An 18,813-nucleotide genomic window follows, 5' to 3' on the forward strand; every position below is an offset into this window, starting at 1 on the left:
TAACGGATAACGGACATGTAACCCCCACCCCCCCCCCCCCCCTTCTTCCCAATTCAGACCCTTGAAATGCTCAGTTTTTCTATCACGAAGCCTTTGTTCGGAGGGGGGGCGGGGGGTAAACAAGGTGCATTATGGTCTATGTGAAAGTACTGAATGGGAATGGCTTAGGACATTATACGAGATCTTACATGAGTACTTAACATCAAAATTCGCGTTCAGCATTGTAATGACGAAATAATCTCTGACAGTGACTAATAAAGATTTTCAAAAATGCCCCAGAAACCGTACTACGAATAAAAAGAAATCAGTTTTTTAAGAACACATGAGCTAAATTCAAGCCTAAAAACAGAAAAGCTCAAACGATGATTTTATCCATGGTGACCCCTACGGAAGAGCGTAGATAGCGGGAGATCGGTGACGTATTCGGGAGACTCCCGGATAGTCCAGGAGAGTTGGCATCTATGCATACTGTAGAATCAAAATGACGATACGTTATGTGATTGTTATATACCAAGTGTCAATTGCCTCTTAGAAACCTCTTTTTCTTTTTAGGGACTAGTAACATGACCCATGCATCGACAATTTTTACTGTTATTTCCGCTGTCATTGGGAGCTGCGGTGTGATCTTCAACCTTTTACTCTGTCTCATGTTCTTCAAGAAACCTCAACTCTTAGATGCACCCAATATCTTCATAATGAACATGTCGCTTGGTGGCTTTATCCAGTCAGTAGTGGCAACTCCACTCCTGGTCCTCTCCAATTCACGTGGTGAATGGCCGTTCGGAGATGCAGCATGTAACGGGTATGGTTTTACCGTAACATTCTTTGGATTAAGTTCCATGATGCACCTCACCGCTGTTTCATATGAGCGGTATACCACGTTCTGCAGGCTTCTCGACGGTAATAACGGAGCCGCGCAATTCAGCAAGAAAAAAGCCACAGTTTTCTCTATTCTACTGTGGTGTTACTCATTTTTCTGGAGCCTCATGCCTATTACTGGATGGTCGAACTACATACCCGAAGGTATCGAAACGTGCTGCGCCATTGACTGGAGGTCGCAGGAACCAACTCACGTTTCATATGATTTCTGCTTGCTATTCATGTGCTATATAATACCTATTGCAATGACGGTCACCTGTTACTACAAATCATATAAAGCATTTTACCAACACGCACAACAGAATAACTGGAACAATAACAACATGCATGATATTCAAGACACACTTGCCAAAGAACGCAAAATGGCAACGGTAACCGTTTCCATGACAACGGGATATCTAGTCGCCTGGACACCGTATCTTATCTACGCGATTTTGGCAAATGCAAAACCAAGTCTGATCACCGGATTGGCTGCCTCAATTCCAGCATACATTGCCAAGTCCTCTTTCTGCTACAATCCACTGATTTATGCCTTCGTAGACGAGAAAATAAGAGAAAAACTAATGGAAACGTTTTTCTGCAAGACCAGCCAAGTAAATCCACACCCGACTCTGGCTTTGGCGGAGGTGGATTGAAACAAAACCAGCCCTCTGTTTTTCTTTTCTTTCTTTTTTTTTTTTTTGTCTTTATATATATATTTTTTTCATACCAATGTCAATTGGGTAAAACATACTAGCCTATTTTTTACAGCACCGGAGGATTAAGAGGCATACACGTTATCATTTGGGCACAACATACTAGCCTAGTTTTGATTGCACCAGAGGATAGAGAGGTCTACAACTTAACACCAGAGTTGATTGCATTTCCCTTTCCACGTGCCACATTATTGTCCATTAATAACGGCTATTTATAACGTTGGATTGTGCGTCTCAGCTTGCATCTGCGTTGCAGGCATCAAAAGGGGAGGGGAGCAAGAGAAATAGGTGGTGCCACACAAAATGGGGCCATGCTCTGAAGTATTTATCCAATGGGGACATTGCTAACATGTTCGAGAACGTAACATTCACTTAACGCCACACCCCCACAGTATTTCAAGGGGTGGAGGGGGGGGGGCGGGGGTTGATGGAACCCGTCCCGCGAGTTTTAGACATGTTGCTGTATTTCGAAAAGATTTTACCAGCAATGGAAATCTCTCGACAAGATGGGGTATATTTAATCGCTACGGCCCTGCTGGCGGCCTGTGACGTCACCAAACACGGTCACCATCTTGACCGCCAACTTGGCCGCTATCTTGGATTTAACCAAGAATTAGAAATCAGGTAAAAACGGAGAGAATTGGTATTTTTTTTTTTGTTCTTGACATGTAACACAACAAACAAATAAGTAGTTTGCTTTATAATATATCCACAAAGTTTACTTTTATTTTAGAAACAAGGCGAAAAAATGTGCATTTTCACTCAAAAATGGCTTGACCGCTTACTACTTACGACGTCATATCTCGTAACCATAGTAATCGATCATCACTTAACTTTTCATGCACATTATTATGCTGATATTCTCTTTTTCACTTAAAAAAATTCCAATTAAAAAATATGGAATTTTTCAAAACTGCGTTTGTTATTCTGTTTTTAATACCCTAAGATTTCGTTGATAGAGAACATTTTTATGCAATAATGATGAGTGACGGTAAAAACGAAGGTAGTAAAAAAGGAAGTGACATAGTGGCAATACTCAATATTTTTGTCCTTACGATTAGCTTTAACGTTACAACTATGATGACTAAAAATAATAATGTAAGGGAAATAAAAAAAAATTGTACAAAAAGGCACTTTATTTGAGTCGGGTCCATGTATTTTTTAATTAGCAAAAGTACTAATTGAGGACACTATTTTTACTTCTCCTACTAGAGACGGAACCGACATTTTACATGGGTATTCGAGCCACGCGAAGGTCAGGCCGTTTGCAGGGAAAAGGCAGTGCCTATTTTAAGACCCTGAGTATCGGTCCGGTTCCAGGAATCGAACCCACCACCTCCCAGTCAAGCGTACAAGCTAATCGTTGAAAAACTGATTTAAACTGATTTACTTTTTCTTTGTTTCAACTTTATTAGCGTACATTACCATACCCGAAAACAAAAACAAGAAACAAAAATTACCTGGGATAAAAAATAAGCTACAAATTATATATCAAACTGTATTTGAAGCCAAATTGATGGGCATGTATGTAGCTGTATATGGTCTGACATCTCTTCAACTCTGTTTAACACAGTTTCAACAAATATTGCTCCAAAAATAACAAAGCGCTGAAAATTTATTACTTTTATTAGTTATACACCTGTTACAAACGTCACGTATTTTTCCAATGTTAATTAGCCTACTTTTGAAGCGCTCGTAAAAATGTTCAACTGTTTACCTTTCAGGTGAGCACGAGCTCGTTTAAGCCCATAGTATTATAACCAGTGTTTCGATTTTCTTCTAAAAATTTGGCCGTGGCGGTTTCACCGGAAGAATCATGGCGGGTCAGTGTAAAACTAGACTAACTGTTTTCACCTTGCAAATGAAAACGTGACAACAATGGTCCCATTGTTTTCTAACCCTAAAAACAATAGTCCGCAGTCAGTTCGCAGTGTTCATTTTACACCGCCCCAATGTTTTAATGCCAGTACATATCTGATGTTTTGTTTAATCTTCCTTTGTTTGTTTGTTTTTTGCCTAAATTTGTCAGTCAGTGATGACATCAAAGAGGAAGGCCTTTATAGAAAAATAATGATGTATCATTCCGTCTATTTAAACAAAAAAAAGGGGATTACAAAAAATCGAAATAGGAATTTGTTCTTCTCGGTGTTCAAGGAGAAACCTCGGAAATGCAGAGCAAAACAATTCGTACAATCAGGGTCAGAAAATATAAAACATAGATTGATTAGGTATTCTATCTATAAATTATCATCTTACGTGCTTTTGTGAGATCAGAAAGTTGATCCATCGGTCATACTTATTAAAGTGGAATGGTAATGAACCCGCTAGACTCCTTCGATATATGTTTTAGCTAGCTTTTTCGGACCTGACCGTGCACAACGTTTAATGGCATTCCTACCATTTTGAACTTACTGACCAATAGAAACATCGCATTAATTTATTCGGTCACAATTTGTGAACAGAAGGCACACGGGATTCTGCACGGTCAGGGAACTTCCAAAATAAACTACAAGACCGTTGTTTTCAACTTTGGAGTTTTCCGGCTTTCATAACCAGTCTCCTCTCCTAACTATGATCCGTTCCACCTTGAATCATCACAAACAAAGAAGGGAATTCAACTGAAAATATAATTAGCATCGCATCATTTCACTGATGAGATCCCTTGACAATAGACCAATTCGGCTAACTCAATGTTGTACCCGATTCAAACCCTCTGGGAATAAAATTTTTTGTTTCAGGAATTTCCATATCATTTAAATGTGAATGTCACCTTATAATGCAAATACAGTGCACAAAGAATCGTTACCCCGAGAGATCTGAATTGGGTACAACATTGCGTTAGCCGAATAGGTCTATGTTCATTAGTATATCTGTTGCAAGGGCCGAAACAATGGCTTTCTGCATGATTAATTACGTCAGACGAGCAAATTTCACCTGTCCACCAAGTCTCGTTTGTAAGAAAAATTCTTCGCATTTGTTCTCTTTGTTCGCGGGTATGCTTTTCAATTCTGCTGCCTTGGAATTCACTTATGCAAAACTTCGCAACTTTATGATTTCAATTCGAAGCTTGGTGGCAAAATTTGCTCGTCGATCTGATATTAACATGCATGAGGGCCAACGAAATGACCTGTTACTAAAAGGCAAGAGAAAGAAGACCTTTTAGTTTGTACAAAAAAAATTAGGGAGGTTTGAGAATTGACAGAGCGAATAATAACATGTTTAACAAGCTATCTGGCAATACACTAGTTACTGAAGATCAATGAAAAATTCTATATTAGAAGTTCATATTCTTGGGAATTATTTTGTTGATGCCATTTGTTGCCAGTTGAAAAGGGTAAATAAAGCTGTAGGTGGATAATGTAAGTCAAACAAAAATACTCTATTCATATTCTGACGTACGGTAGGAGGCTAAATAATATCTGCATTGTAAATCAGTTTAAAAACAATCAGGAAGTGAATTTTATTCTGATATGAGAAAACCTTCAGCGGCGAACGTAACTTGATATAGATCTATTCCACACACTGCTAACGGAGATGTCCTCGCTGGAATTGCCAAACCGTGGCTTAATCATTGTAATTATCGAAGCAAGTGTCTGTCTTCTTTTGAACATCATAAGTTTCTTGGGAAATGCTCTGGTTTGTTTAGCAGTGTATAAAAATCCAAAACTCAGATCAACCATCAATATGTACATCATCGCTTTAGCAGTCAGCGATCTGTTGTGTGCTACATTGGAAATGCCTTTGGCGTCTGCCGTACTTATTCTGGGGAAATGGGATTTCGGCGTTCCATTATGCGAAATTGACGGTTTTGTGGATGCGTTCGTTACGTACGTAACACCAGCGACTATGGGCCTGACAGCTTTCAACAGGTACATGCGTGTTGTGAATAGCAAACAATACAATAAAGTCTTTTCATCGCGGAAAACCAAGATTTGGATTTGTTCCGTGTGGCTTTTTCTCGCCAGTTATCTGTTCGTTGCTCGAGTCACAGGCTGGCTAAAGTTTCAGTTCATTCCTGGGTACGCAGTCTGTAGCGTTGCCTTCACCAAATCAGGCAACAGAAATATTCATTACTGCCTTGTATTCATCTTCTTTTTTGCTCTACCGTTCCTCGCTGGTTGTGTCAGTTATTACAAAGTGTTTGACAAAATTCGTCAACATAAACTGGACGTGGCGCCAACTTTGCAAAACACGAATCAAACAGAGATAGCGAGAATCTCGGTACAAGAAATAAGTATTAGTCGAGTTTTGTTTTATGTAGCGGGTGGGTTCCTGGTTTGCTGGATACCCATGTGGACATTTATATTTTGGAAGCGATTCTTTCCAGACACAGCTCCCAGACTAATACAGTTACTAGTTATATTTTTCTTATTTCTTAGCAGCACAATAAACCCTTTTATATACGCCACAACAAATCGTGTTTTCAGAGAGGAATTCTACAATTTGATGTGTTGGTGGAGAGTCAGGAAAGTAACACCGGATTCCGTGATAGGCAGTGACAGGAGAGACACTCGAAGAAACGAGTCACAAGTTTAACATTGTACTCACTCAGAAGACAGTAAAATGCACATAATTTTAAGAAATAATTTAAATCTTGTGTTGATATTTCGCTTATATATTCAATTGCTTCAAGTTTAAGGAATTTAATTAAAGATCGAGAAAAAAAGAACTGGAAATGTTTCTCTAGAATTACCATTAAGAAGCCTTCGTTTTTTTAGTAATTCGATCAAGGAAGTACCGCTAGCTTTTGCAAGAATAATCTTAGAATACCTCGCTGTTAAAACTTTAAATCGATTTTTAAGGAAGCGACCAAATGAGGAAGTTCTGTAATTAAACAAATGTCTCATTAAAAACACACTTTCTTGCTGAATTACCCTGTTTTCGATTTGCGTGTGGATATGCTATTAATAGTTGTTGGAACCAAAGTTGTTTTGCTTGGGAATATTGTGCGCAGTTTGATCCTTAGTTTTATATGCTTGTATCTCTTTTATCATTATTATTACTATTATTATTATTATCATTATTAACCCAATAATTTAGTCAAAGCGACCTTCCATTTGATTAATGACAAATTCGTTGCATTAATATTAGTTTCTTAAGTTGTTGTTAAAGTTTGCCAGATATATGCAAAAGCTGAGAATTTACATGTCATGAGATTTTTTTAGAACCGATATACATTTTTTTAGTATAGATGATATAGTTTGTTTGCCTTGTATAGGTCTTGTGAGTACTAAATTAATACTAAACGAAATATCTTACAGTTTTTCACTCTGAAACTAGTTAAAAGACCTTCGCACTGATTCACCCTTTACTGTACCAAAATAATGTGGACAAAATTTGGTCACTTGAATTTGCTCGCCTAAACGATTTTTTTTCTTTTTTTGATACATCAATTTGTCAAAAGCTTACGATTCTAAAATCTTCGAATTCTATAAGGCCTTTATTTTAAAATATCAACTCCATTAGGCTTTGTATCATTTCAGAATATTGAAAATATGTTTCATACATATAAAGAGAAATTTTGCTTTAATAATAACCAGTTTCTTCCTCTACTATATTTTATATTTTTTCAGACTCCTCTCGAAGTGAGTTCGTACAATTTATGAAATATTAAATTTTTTTTTGTTATCTTAGAACGCGCATTTTTAGAAGCAACCTTATGTACTTTCATTTAGAGTCATAACTGGCATTCTCTACGAGTCAAATAATTATGATTTCTGGTCGGAATGCAGCAGAAGATGACCAAGAAATTTAAATTACAGAAATTAGGGAGGCGTTGGTTAAAGGAATCACGGCACCTTAATAAAAACGGCTTTTCTTGTCCCGACATTTATCCGAGAACATTTCCAATGTCGATATTAAGAACTGTTCATAGCAATAGAATGCCCTTATAGAGACAACTATATTCTCTCTTGGCTCTAGTTACCAGGAAACTACATGTATTTCTTTGTTCTCTTAATACAATCAATTAGTCTGACACAAGGACAAAGATTTCTTCTCTGAGTTAAAAATGGTGCACTGGTGTGACGTCATTTTCCTTGACGTAAATCTCTTCAATAGGCCTTTTTTAAGAAGACGATATTTAGCAACAACTACCAGAATTTATCTCGTTTTTTCTTTTTTCTTTAAATTTGTCAATTCTACTGAGGGTTAAAAGACAATAGCCCTAATTTTCACAAGAAAACAACCAACTGAAGGATTATGATGTATACACCTATTTCAATAAAGGTTGCTTTGGGATTTGGTCATTGAAACACAGAATACAATGCAATGCTTTGCTTGAGTGACCACCAAACAATAGCTTTCGAAGATCAAAGCACGATTCCCAAAGCAACCTTTATTGAAACACGTATATACAAAATGACGTCAGTCGTCCTATTAAAATGATTTACTTTTGAAGTGAAACAAAAATGGCTTTTCGGCAATAAATACTGGCTGATTTTGACCTTATTTTGCACTGAGTAATTGTAAGGTCACTAATCAGTAACCAAACCAAAATGGCTGCCATTTAAAATTATAATGATATTCCCGCGTTGGGAAATGCAACGTCATTTCAGATATAAAGTGTACCTGTGATCAACCATACTCAATACAGTGTCAGACGGTTTATGCCCCTTGAAAGTTTCGGATCATTTCCATAGGTTCGTCAGTTCGATTAAAGAGTAGTCTTGAATTTATGAGTGGATTGGACTGGAGGAATTCCCCTCGCCCCATGTAAGGGAATACGTATTCCGGAATCCGGGAAGTTTTGCTTGGGAAATTCGGAATCCGGGATATTTGTACTTGATTCCGGAATACACCGAAAGGAATCCCGAATCCCACCAACGATTGGAACCCAGAATCCACTGACAAAGTATCTGGAATCCGGATTCCACGGCGCGCAATCCAGAAACCAAGACTGTCTTGGATTCCTTCTTAACCAGTGGATTTTCCCAGGAGCCCAAAACACCACAGGTTATAATTGCGTCATCATGATCAGTTGCTATATACCTGGTTTTCCGAGACCTGAGTCTGGAAGGGAATTGAATCAGATCACAAACGGCGTTAAAAACTTTACCTGGTACGTCGTAAAGATACAGGGTGTCCCAAAAATTCGTTCCTATCCAATTTCATAAGCTGAAACTTTTGATCAAAACTTTATTTTTACACGAAATTTTTAAAAGATGTTTATTGCTCTTTCGGGTACATGTATTCAGGACTTCAGTAACCGGCATGCCCCATTTGTTTTTTATCACATTCTGTAGCCGTTGTGGCATTGAGTGCGATATGTCATGTAGCATGTAGAGCCACAGATGATTCATTTTAAGCTTTTTTATCACCTCATGGTATGCAGGAGCTACTTCGACCCCCCAAAACAATAAAATAATAATAAATACAAAAACAATATAATTTAAATAAATATTTTGGGCATTGATCCAAAAAAAGATAATCATCCCGGCCCCTTTCCGCTGTAAGGCTTTTGTACTTCTTTACAAATTTGAGACGAGCTGAAAGTTGCTTGGCGGACTGAGTCACGGTTTTTTTTCCGCCATTTTAGGGGCCTCCAAACTTTGCTTTTCATGAACCTGCTCCAGACTTACCTTGCTCACTGTTGTAAGAGCGACCTCGCCGGGTTTCCTCTTTTGCACCTAGCCTTCTTTAATGAGCAGTTTTATTCAGGACTTTCGGTCTTCCCCCTCATTTCTTGTCTTTAAAACCACCCAGTAATTTCTTTAACTGATAAGCCAGTAGATCGAAGTATACATGCTTATGTTCTCACGTAGCTGAGTGTGTTTTCGTTGTGAGGGTTTATCTTTCAGGTTATTAACAAAAAACAAAAAAGGAGTTCGAGCAATTCGAAATACACAAAATATATGGCGGGAAAATTTACTCGCGCACCTTTGGCGCGAAAGTAAACAAATCGAATATTCGAGTCAAAAGATGGCACAACAAGTACAGACTTGTAAAGTAGAGGAACGAACTTTTAGGACACCCTATATATAGGAGGCAACAGAAGGGTTGATAATTTTAAATAATAATTTGAAATTTGAGGCTTAACTACCGCATCCTATTTACGTCTTCTATCAAATTAATTAAATCTCTTAAAAATGACTCATAAAGATTCAGAAAATCAGATAAATAACATGGGCGGATTTAGGGTTTAGAATTTCACCACAAACGCATCACAATAGAGTACAAACGCAATTAAGCATTGTATTTAATGCAAGCTGCTTGATCAACTTTTCTATTCCTTTTCTTGCTCTCCACAAAACAGTTTTTATTGTATGTGACTGACCGGCTGGTAATCTAAACGGTGGGCTCTTAGGTGTCCAAAATCACCAGCAAAACTAGCCAACACTGCCCACTTAGTTTTGAATTTTTCTATAGGGTAAAATAAGGTCACAGAGTGAGCATTTCAAACTAAAAATGGCTTCGTCAATATTCTTTGTCAGGAGGACATCTTATGGTGCTTGTATAATTTTCAACATCATGCGGTTTGGTTTTTTCCAATTTTGACCTTTGCCGAGGCTTGAAAAAAAAAGACTGATTCGTTTTCCGGCTTTTAATGTTTTTTTTTTTTTTTTGGAGTTGGGGGGGGGGGGGGGGGTGGGGGCGGGGGCGTGGGGTTGAGATGGTTGAGATGATTTATCTGCTATGTGGGCGGTCATGTTGACCGGCTACCATGTTGTACTACCATGTTGTATATTATAGGAAAATTCATTACCTAACTCGTGAATTCCACTTTAAATTGCACGCGAAAACTGATAACGCTTAGCCTCGTTTTCAACTCGCAATTCCACACTAAATACCTCGCTTCGTTAACCAATCAGAATGCGAGATTTTACTCAATTATGCGATTCTACATGAAAATTAATACATATAACGGATATAGAGGTCTAAAAGGCGCAAACGAGAGAGATAGAACAAGGCCAGCCAACTTATAGACAGTGTTTTTGGCATAGTATAAGACGCCCCCAATACTGTTAACACAGAATAATTGGCTGCTTTTGCTCTCCGGGTGAGATCAGTCGCTGGTGATTTTAAAGACTGTCATGCTTATGCCACCTTGGCAAGATTCTTCCCGCCAAACAAAACAAAAGCCAAAAAACCGCTGGCGTTGACCCAAAGAAGAGGCGACCCAATGGACATCCAGTTTTTCTTTCATTTCAGCGATATGGATCTCTGGAGACTGCTGTAGTTTCAAAATACTTCTTAAAATTCATGCCTCCGTTGGTAAATCGATTGATTTGATGCTGACAGCCTTTGTAATAAGGCAAGCTAAAAGAAAGCAAATACTAATGTCGACTTTTGCCTGCTGTTTGTTTTAAATGAGAAAATCCAGGTGGGAGGCTAAAGCCTAGTCCTCGTTTTCCAAAATATTCATTTACGTTCAACACAAATTGGTCAGGGTCAAGATTTAGTCTCACGGACTTCGTGAAAACGAAACCATTGAGACGTAAACGCTTCAATACGAGTTAATATATTTACCGGCATATATTGACGGAAACGAGTGTCACCTGCCATCTGTCTGATGGCAACGTTTTACTTAATACCAGACCAGTATGGGAGAGAGACACTTTTTTTTCTAAGCCTGTGTTTGTATTCAATATTCACTGATTGGATTTATCAATGTACAGTTGTACTAGTGAACTTAGCTCGATTTTCTGTCTTTAGGTAATTATTCAGTTATCACCTACAATCACGATTTCACCGTATCGGACGAGACTGTTGATTTAACAGATCGTGTGATACATATATATAATTTTTTTTTTCATTTCAGCTTATTTTGAACCTGCCACAAACTAAAAAAAAAACACTTTCATTCAATTGCAGCATAGTCTTATTGCTCACATACAAACTCATTTCTCAGTGAAATTTTGCGCAAAAGTTTCTTCAGCGCGCAGCGCATTGATGCAAAATGACTTATGAACTTCCTACCAGAAGCTTAACCCTCGTCGTTCTAGAATCCACGATTTGCCTCGCACTTAACATTGGCAGTCTTGTAGGCAATGCCATGCTCTGTTTGGCCGTCTATCGCAATCCAAGGCTGAGATCAACAACAAATCTCTACATCATCGCATTGTCTGTGGGCGATCTGATGTGTGCAGTTCTGGAAATACCACTAACGTTTTGGACTTTGGCTGTAGGAAAATGGGTGTTCGGCAACGGTGCGTGCCAACTTCACGGCATCGTGGACGTGTTCTCAACGTACAGTCCACCAGCTACCATGGCTCTCACGGCGTTTAACAGATACATACGCATCGTGAGGGCTGACCATTATGGAAAAATATTTTCTCCTTGGCGTTCTAAAGTCTGGCTGTTTTGTGTGTGGTTCAGCCTCGCTGGCTATCTTCTTATTGCGCGCGTAACAAATTGGCAAAGATACGACTTTGTTGTCGGTTTTGCCGCGTGCAGTGTGGAACATTACACAGAAAACAGGAAACTTATTCATTATTGCTTTGTGGTGTCGTTATACTTTGGCGTTTCATTTTTAGTTGCAATATTCTCTTACTACAATGTGTTTCAGGCAATTAGGAAGCACCATTTACAAGTAGCAGCCAGACTGTACAGCGAGTCAACGACCTCCACATCGCAAACGCTTAGAGTTTCAGTACAAGAAATTAAAGCCACTAAAACGATCGCTTTTGTGACGTTAGGTTTTACCCTTTGTTGGATACCGATGTGGGGGCTTTCTCTGACCAACAGATTCTCCTCGAGCCCTGTACCAAGAATAATCCCATTACTCGTAATCTTTTTCGTCTTCTTGAGCACCTCCATCAATCCCATTGTCTATGCTGCCACTAACACTGGATTTCGACAAGAATTCCGCAAAATGGTGATCTGTTTCAAGCCGAAAGCAAACGTTTCCTCCCCGCGTATAGGAGCTGTATGATTGAAGAGAGAATTAAGTTAAACCATGAAAAAGCCGAGAATCTTAAAGATGTACAAAGAAACGTCAACGTTACCTAATTATCTCGCTTTTGTGACCGCTTTAAAAGCAGGGATGCTAAGCAACTATTCAGTGCAACAACAAAAAAATGCTGATCATGCAGGACAGCTCGAACCAAGTCAGTTAAATGATTCGGCCACAAGTTATGTCACACTGATACTGCTGTTGTTACTTTTCTCATAGGTTTGAGCAACTCTATGAATCTCATTAACTTCACTGCCAGCACATGTTACCGAAATATATCAATTTCTACAGGACTTACGCGAAACTGTTTTTTGTTTAGTTTAGTTTAGTTTTTGTTAATTTGTTGATTTTATCTTAATTTCAGCAAAAATCTATTTCGGCTATGTACAGAGGGGAATATAAGCGAACGTAAGCAATTCAAAGAGATTAATTTTCTTATGGATAATATTTGCTTACTGACAACTCTAACATAACGTTGGAGATTTGAAGTGTTATGTCACGATATAAGTGGACAGCTCCCACAGCTGTTGGTGATAAAAGAAGTTATAGGGGCTAAAAAAGGCCAAGGATAATGAGAGCTCTGGACTTAAAAATCATAAGTCAGCGGATGGTGGAGAAGAAATGGCAGCCATTTGCAGCACCTGCTCCAGGTTGGTTAGTCAACAAAGCTTTATGGGGAGGTCCCGTCCCGAGGTCCAACCCGTTACACTTTTACATACCATTAATTTTGACAGAAAGGGTACCCTTTTCGTATACCTACCATGGAAAATATCCCTTGGCTAGTACAGGAGGTTTTGTCATGTAATGTTTAATAGCCGAGATTAGAATGATAAATCCATGAGGCGCTTCGAAACATGTTAGTGAACCAAAGGCAATTTGAATACTTGAACAAAGATAGATTTTGATTCCCTTTCATATATTACCACATGTGAATTTCCTCTTTGATATAGCTGAAACCCGAGAAGGGTAATCCTTTTTAGTCTGCCCGTGTGGGCCATTTTAGGGAGTACCCCTAACCCCGGGTCTTGTCGGGTACACTGGGTGAGCCCTGGAACAGACTTACTTTTCCTATGGACAGTCTTTAATTCGCCTTTTTTGATTAGTGATAAACTTTCGTTGTACCTTTTTACAGGAAATTCATGAATTAAGGAATTGGAAATTAACGCCGCGACTTAAATTACCGTAAACTTAGTGCAAAACGACTTTTTAGTAAACGCAATTAATGCGAAAGGGAGGGTAACATTTCAAAATGAAGGAAATTAACGCGACATTCAGTTCACAAAGAAATAAAACTTGTCGAGACAACACTACCCTGCGGCAGAGGCCCTTCGATCTTCCTAGATAAGTCCCTTCCTCTTCCCGACTTATCTAGGAAGATCGAAGGGCCTCTCCTCGCAGGATAAGATAACATGGGAACAGCGTTAAAAGTGTTTTGGTACTTTCCTTAAACGTACGAATGGTTTCAAGAGAAGAAATATGGCCACTGAGAGGGTGCCTCACAGTTTCATTGTTACTGGCGGATTTCCATACCAATAATTATAAAATCGAGATTCTCCTCTTTCTTACACCCGGCCCATGAACAGGTAAACAGAGCTTCAATTAACTCAATAATGAGTCAAAGTGTGAATTATAAGAAAAGTGACATTTAATTTTCCTAAAATGTCTTATGGCCGGGTTACATTTCTTATAGCCTAAAAACTGCAGCTGGTACGAGGTCTGGAACGGGTAAATCTTAAGGGGTCTAAGACGGTTGAATATTGTGAAAATTCTCGGAAGATCCGATCGCTTACCGAGTGCATTTCTCGGTTAAAGAATTGCAACCGTTAAACCCTAAAGCACCAAAAAAAAAAAAAACAAGCCCAAGCAACGATGATATTTCATGTACGTAATATTTATTCACTTGTTACATTCGAAAAGGTTGTAACAGTCCCGTGTCACTATTAAATTTATGATCTAAAACTGTAATAAAATTTAGAGGTGGTCGGTGGCATCATCAGTGGCCTGAGTTAATAAGCTACTTTTTTATTTCCAAAAATTATTACTACGACATAGCAAAAATCCTAGGTCACGTGCAAAGGTCTCGCGATTAGCATGTTGGCATTCCTGGGTTGCAGTCGCCGCGTGTCGAATGGAATTCGGATTCCGAAATCTGGGAAATTTTTGCTTGTGGAAATCCAGAATCCTGGGCTTTGGAATCCGGAATACGGCTCAAGGAATCCGGAATCCCACTAACAGAATCCGGAATCCAAGTTCCCCTGACAGAGATCGGAATACGGTATCTGGAATCCGCAATACAGTCAGCGTGAAACCCAGAATCCAAGACTGTCTTGAATTTCCTTACATGTTGCAACTGCACAGACTTAACAATCAATTTCACAGAAAATGGTGTGGCATAAACAAGGTAGTGAATGTCAAGGTATTTTCTAAGAAAGAAATCAAGTACTTTTCGAGGACCTCAACCGAATTCAAGGACTTTTCAAGATGATTACTAAAAATAAAGACCTCTTCAAGATTGTGCGAAATCATGGTAACTCATCAATACAGTTAAACCCCTCCACAACCGACACCTTGGGGACAGAGAATAGTCGCCGTTGCAGACAGCTGGCCGTTGTAGAGAGGTTCAAACAGGAGCCAATGTATGGACTGTCCGCCAAAAACAGTGGCCGCAAGAAAAAAGTGGCCGTTGTTGAGAGGTGGCCATAAGTAGAGGTTCTCCTGTACTTGCAACTGGGGTACCCGTTTCAATCGGAAATCCTTGCAGTAGTACGTATTACTCTCATCACGAATTAAAGCAATTAACATTTTGGGCCTTAAACTTAACAGTAAACACATGATATGACCCGTAACACTTAATGAAAATAGTGACGAATTAACGCAGTAATAAGGTCATCCGTGACGAATTAACGCTTTTTTCGTTGCTGTCTCAGTTAACGCAGGTGGATCTGACAATTTGGTAACGTTGCACGACATTTTTTGATGAAATATATCTTCGAATGGTAAAGAAAACAACAATAATTTGCAGAAATAAATGACTTGACGGAAAAATGTCAGTTAACTCTTTAATTTAACCAGTGCAGTACTGGCAAAAGACCAGAATGATCACTTTTGTCTTTTATCTCTGTTCACAAAGAGACAGAACTTTTTTCTGTCCTTATTTAATCAACGTTGCCATGACAGTTGAGCTCTGCCATTGCATTACCTTTCACCTCAGTTCTTTTTGTAGCGTTTGTAACCTTAAAGATTAAAGTTTCCGAGTAACAAGCTATCTTGCGTGATCAGCATTCTCATAAAGTGATTTTTGCCCGTATTTCGCAGAGCGTCTAACAGTTGCGCTGGCAGATGCGCTAGCTCTCACGATAGCTAAGTAAGTAACGTTGACGTTTTTTTCAACTTCGGGATTCTCCGCTTCATGGTTGACATTGATGTTTTCCACAATCGTACCTGCGCGCATACGCGCAGTGGCAACTCTAGCTTTTCGCTTGAAACAGAAGACCATTCTGCGAAATTCTTGTCGAAATCCATTGTTAGTGGCAGCGTAGATAAAGGGATTGATTGAGCTGCTTAAGAAGATGAAAAATGTTACGAGTAATGGGATTATTCTTGGTACAGGGCTCGAGGAGAATCTGTTGGTCAGAGAAAGACCCCACATCGGTATCCAACAAAGGGTAAAGCCTGCCATTACAACAGCAATCGATTTGCTGATTCTAATTTCCTGTATTGAGATTCTCAGTGTTTGTGTTGCGGAGGTCGTCGCTGATGAGGCGCTGTACAGTCTGGGAGCTACTTGTAAATGGTGATTCCTAATTGCCTGAAACACTTTGTAGTAAGAGAATATTGCAACTAAAAATAAAACGCCAAAGTATAACGACACCACAAAGCAATAATGAATAAGTTTCCTGTTTTCTGTGTAATGTTCCACACTGCACGCGGCAAAACCGACAACAAAGTCGTATCTTTGCCAATTTGTTACGCGCGCAATAAGAAGATATCCGGCGAGGCTGAACCAAACGCCAAAAAGCCAGAACTTAGAACGCCAAGGAGAAAATATTTGTCGATAATGATTAGTCTTCACGATGCGAATGTATCTGTTAAAGGCTGTGAGACCCATAGTGGCAGGTGGGCAATAAGTTGAAAACACGTCCACGAAACCGTGAAGTTGGCATACACCGTCGCCGAACACCCATTTTCCAACGACTAAAGTCCAAAATGTTAGTGGCATTTCCAGCACTGCACACATCAGATCGCCCACAGACAATGCGATGATATAGAGATTTGTTGTTGATCTCAGCCTTGGATTGCGATAGACGGCCAAACAGAGCATGGTATTGCCTACAAGACTACAGATGGTAAGTACGAGACAAATTGTGGATTCTAGAACGACGAGCGTTAAGCTCCTCTCAGGAAGCTCATTAGTCATGATGACGGGTCCATGTGTTCGCTGATCTGTGAAGATTACAAGAAACCTAACTGCTGAATATGTTTTTCATGTGTCAGAAGTCAGTCTGCTCTACCACCTTAATGAATAAAATAAAATAAATAATGTTTTTTCTTGAAATTGCTGAAATCTGTATCAATACATGAAGAACATCCGAGCGTGATTAAGGAAAATCGCATACAGCAGCAAATGAACTCGTCTGACTTTTTCTAGGCTTTGAAAACACACAATCGAATGATTTAACTACTTTACAGCTGTTGGCAATACCTAATCAGCAGAATTCAAACCAAACATATGCATTCATCTTAAAACTTTTCTTTCTTTCACGCTGGTCTGCTTGATTAGGCGGACGGCAGGTGACACAATACAACTTTCATGGCAACACTCGCTCGGTGTATAACAATGAGCTTAATGCATTTTCTCAATGCATTGAATGCGTTTTTACCCCGGTAAGTTTAGCTTGTCATCGCTATTGCGCACTTTAAACAGTTCTCGATGCTTCGTTTACCTTTCCTAATTATTTTAAGCGAAGCTTAAGCCACTAGTGTCAGTCAGGACGTTAATGCCACCTTGTGTTTGCTCTCCAAATGTATATGTGTTTTCACACCGACCAGTAATTTACATTCAAAATCATGATAATAACTTTTTTCAGTGTTCAGGAAACCAAACCCTTTTTTTTCCATGGTGCATATCACATAAAAGTGCCGGTTATATCAAATTAACTTCGCTTCTTAACCAACTCTCCCAGTTTAATTACCGACGAATGACAACCATCTCTTCCCGCTCTGCGCCGCTAGGGACGTGGGGCGAGAAGAGACACCTGTTTACGTAAGCTACCGCTTTGAAAAAGAAAAAAAAAACTGTGCGTGGAGGTTATTGAATTTTTCGACTTGCCGCCTTATGCGTGGCTTGTATTCTAACCAGCTTTGTTTCGTTGAGCACACTATGGTTACTGAAATATATATATATATATATATATGTATATAATTAAGAAGACCTCGGAAATATAGGGCAAAATAACGAGGCAATAATTATTCATGCCGATAAAAAGAAATTTCCTGTACTTTTTATTAGGCAATATTTTATGGTCGCGTAAATAACCTTACGCTTGATACTTTTAGGCGGCAATAGTCGCTCTCGAACTTACAGTATCTCGAAGAACTGCCTTGACACCAGACACAGAAAAAACACTGGAATGAAACTGAAAATTTTCTATATTACACCTTCTCAACCAAGTTACCTAACTTTTCCACGTCAAGTTACTTTATCTCTTCTTCCCCGATGTATCGCGTTTATTTTCGAATGGGTTATACATGAATAAACATTGGAGCGGGGAAGATGAAAAGTGCTCCAACGAATGTGACAAATTATTGTAGGCGTTGTCAAGTAGACTGCTGTGGTGTGTGAACTACAGCTGCGATAATCAATAACTAAAGGTTATAAAGTGCTTCTGATCAATAACCCTCACTCATTGAAACCCAAGTGAAGTAAAAGGTGACTCCTCGAAGTCGGTTTTTCATACAGGGAATTTGCACTATAATAACTACTAGACATTCTTTTTTTTTTTTTTTAGAAAATTAGGACCATTGTATGAGGGTCTCAATGGGGTGGTGGCTTTTACGGTTATCGGCTAAAATTTTGGCTCTTTTACGGCTATCGGTTAATTTTTTTCAGTTACGGTTAACGAAAAAGTTAAAAATTAACTTCTTTTGTTTCAAAAAGTTAAATATTAATTAATTTGTATTTTTTGAGTAAAGGTCTTCGGATCATCTCAGGATAATGAAAAAAGCTCTTCTTTTGAAAATTTTAACATTTGATAGATCATACTTTTTATAAAGTATTCCACTTTTGATATTATTTTACACATAGAAATGTCAATTTAAAAATAATCTTTGTGAAAAAGCAAAAGC

General features: G+C 38.8%; 4 protein-coding genes across 4 annotated transcripts; 3 read left to right on the top strand and 1 right to left on the bottom strand.

Moving 5' to 3' along the window:
* The first annotated feature begins 563 nt into the window (after positions 1-563).
* On the top strand, positions 564-1,514 carry LOC140948867 (melanopsin-B-like). The gene has a single exon (XM_073398134.1). It carries the CDS (start codon positions 564-566, stop codon positions 1,512-1,514), a length of 951 nt encoding a protein of 316 aa, XP_073254235.1.
* Positions 1,515-5,059: 3,545 nt separating this feature from the next.
* On the top strand, positions 5,060-6,426 carry LOC140948431 (histamine H2 receptor-like). The gene has a single exon (XM_073397666.1). It carries the CDS (start codon positions 5,109-5,111, stop codon positions 6,108-6,110), a length of 1,002 nt encoding a protein of 333 aa, XP_073253767.1. The 5' UTR covers positions 5,060-5,108; the 3' UTR covers positions 6,111-6,426.
* A 5,046-nt stretch (positions 6,427-11,472) lies between these two features.
* On the top strand, positions 11,473-12,853 carry LOC140948868 (melatonin receptor type 1A-like). The gene has a single exon (XM_073398135.1). It carries the CDS (start codon positions 11,473-11,475, stop codon positions 12,445-12,447), a length of 975 nt encoding a protein of 324 aa, XP_073254236.1. The 3' UTR covers positions 12,448-12,853.
* A 2,800-nt stretch (positions 12,854-15,653) lies between these two features.
* On the bottom strand, positions 15,654-17,069 carry LOC140948375 (beta-1 adrenergic receptor-like). The gene has a single exon (XM_073397611.1). The coding sequence runs from the start codon at positions 16,883-16,885 to the stop codon at positions 15,731-15,733; it is 1,155 nt and encodes a 384-aa protein (XP_073253712.1). The 5' UTR covers positions 16,886-17,069; the 3' UTR covers positions 15,654-15,730.
* Between the last annotated feature and the right edge of the window lie 1,744 nt (positions 17,070-18,813).

This window comes from Porites lutea, chromosome 9 (assembly GCF_958299795.1).
Source record: "Porites lutea chromosome 9, jaPorLute2.1, whole genome shotgun sequence".
NCBI classification, from domain to species: domain Eukaryota; kingdom Metazoa; phylum Cnidaria; class Anthozoa; order Scleractinia; family Poritidae; genus Porites; species Porites lutea.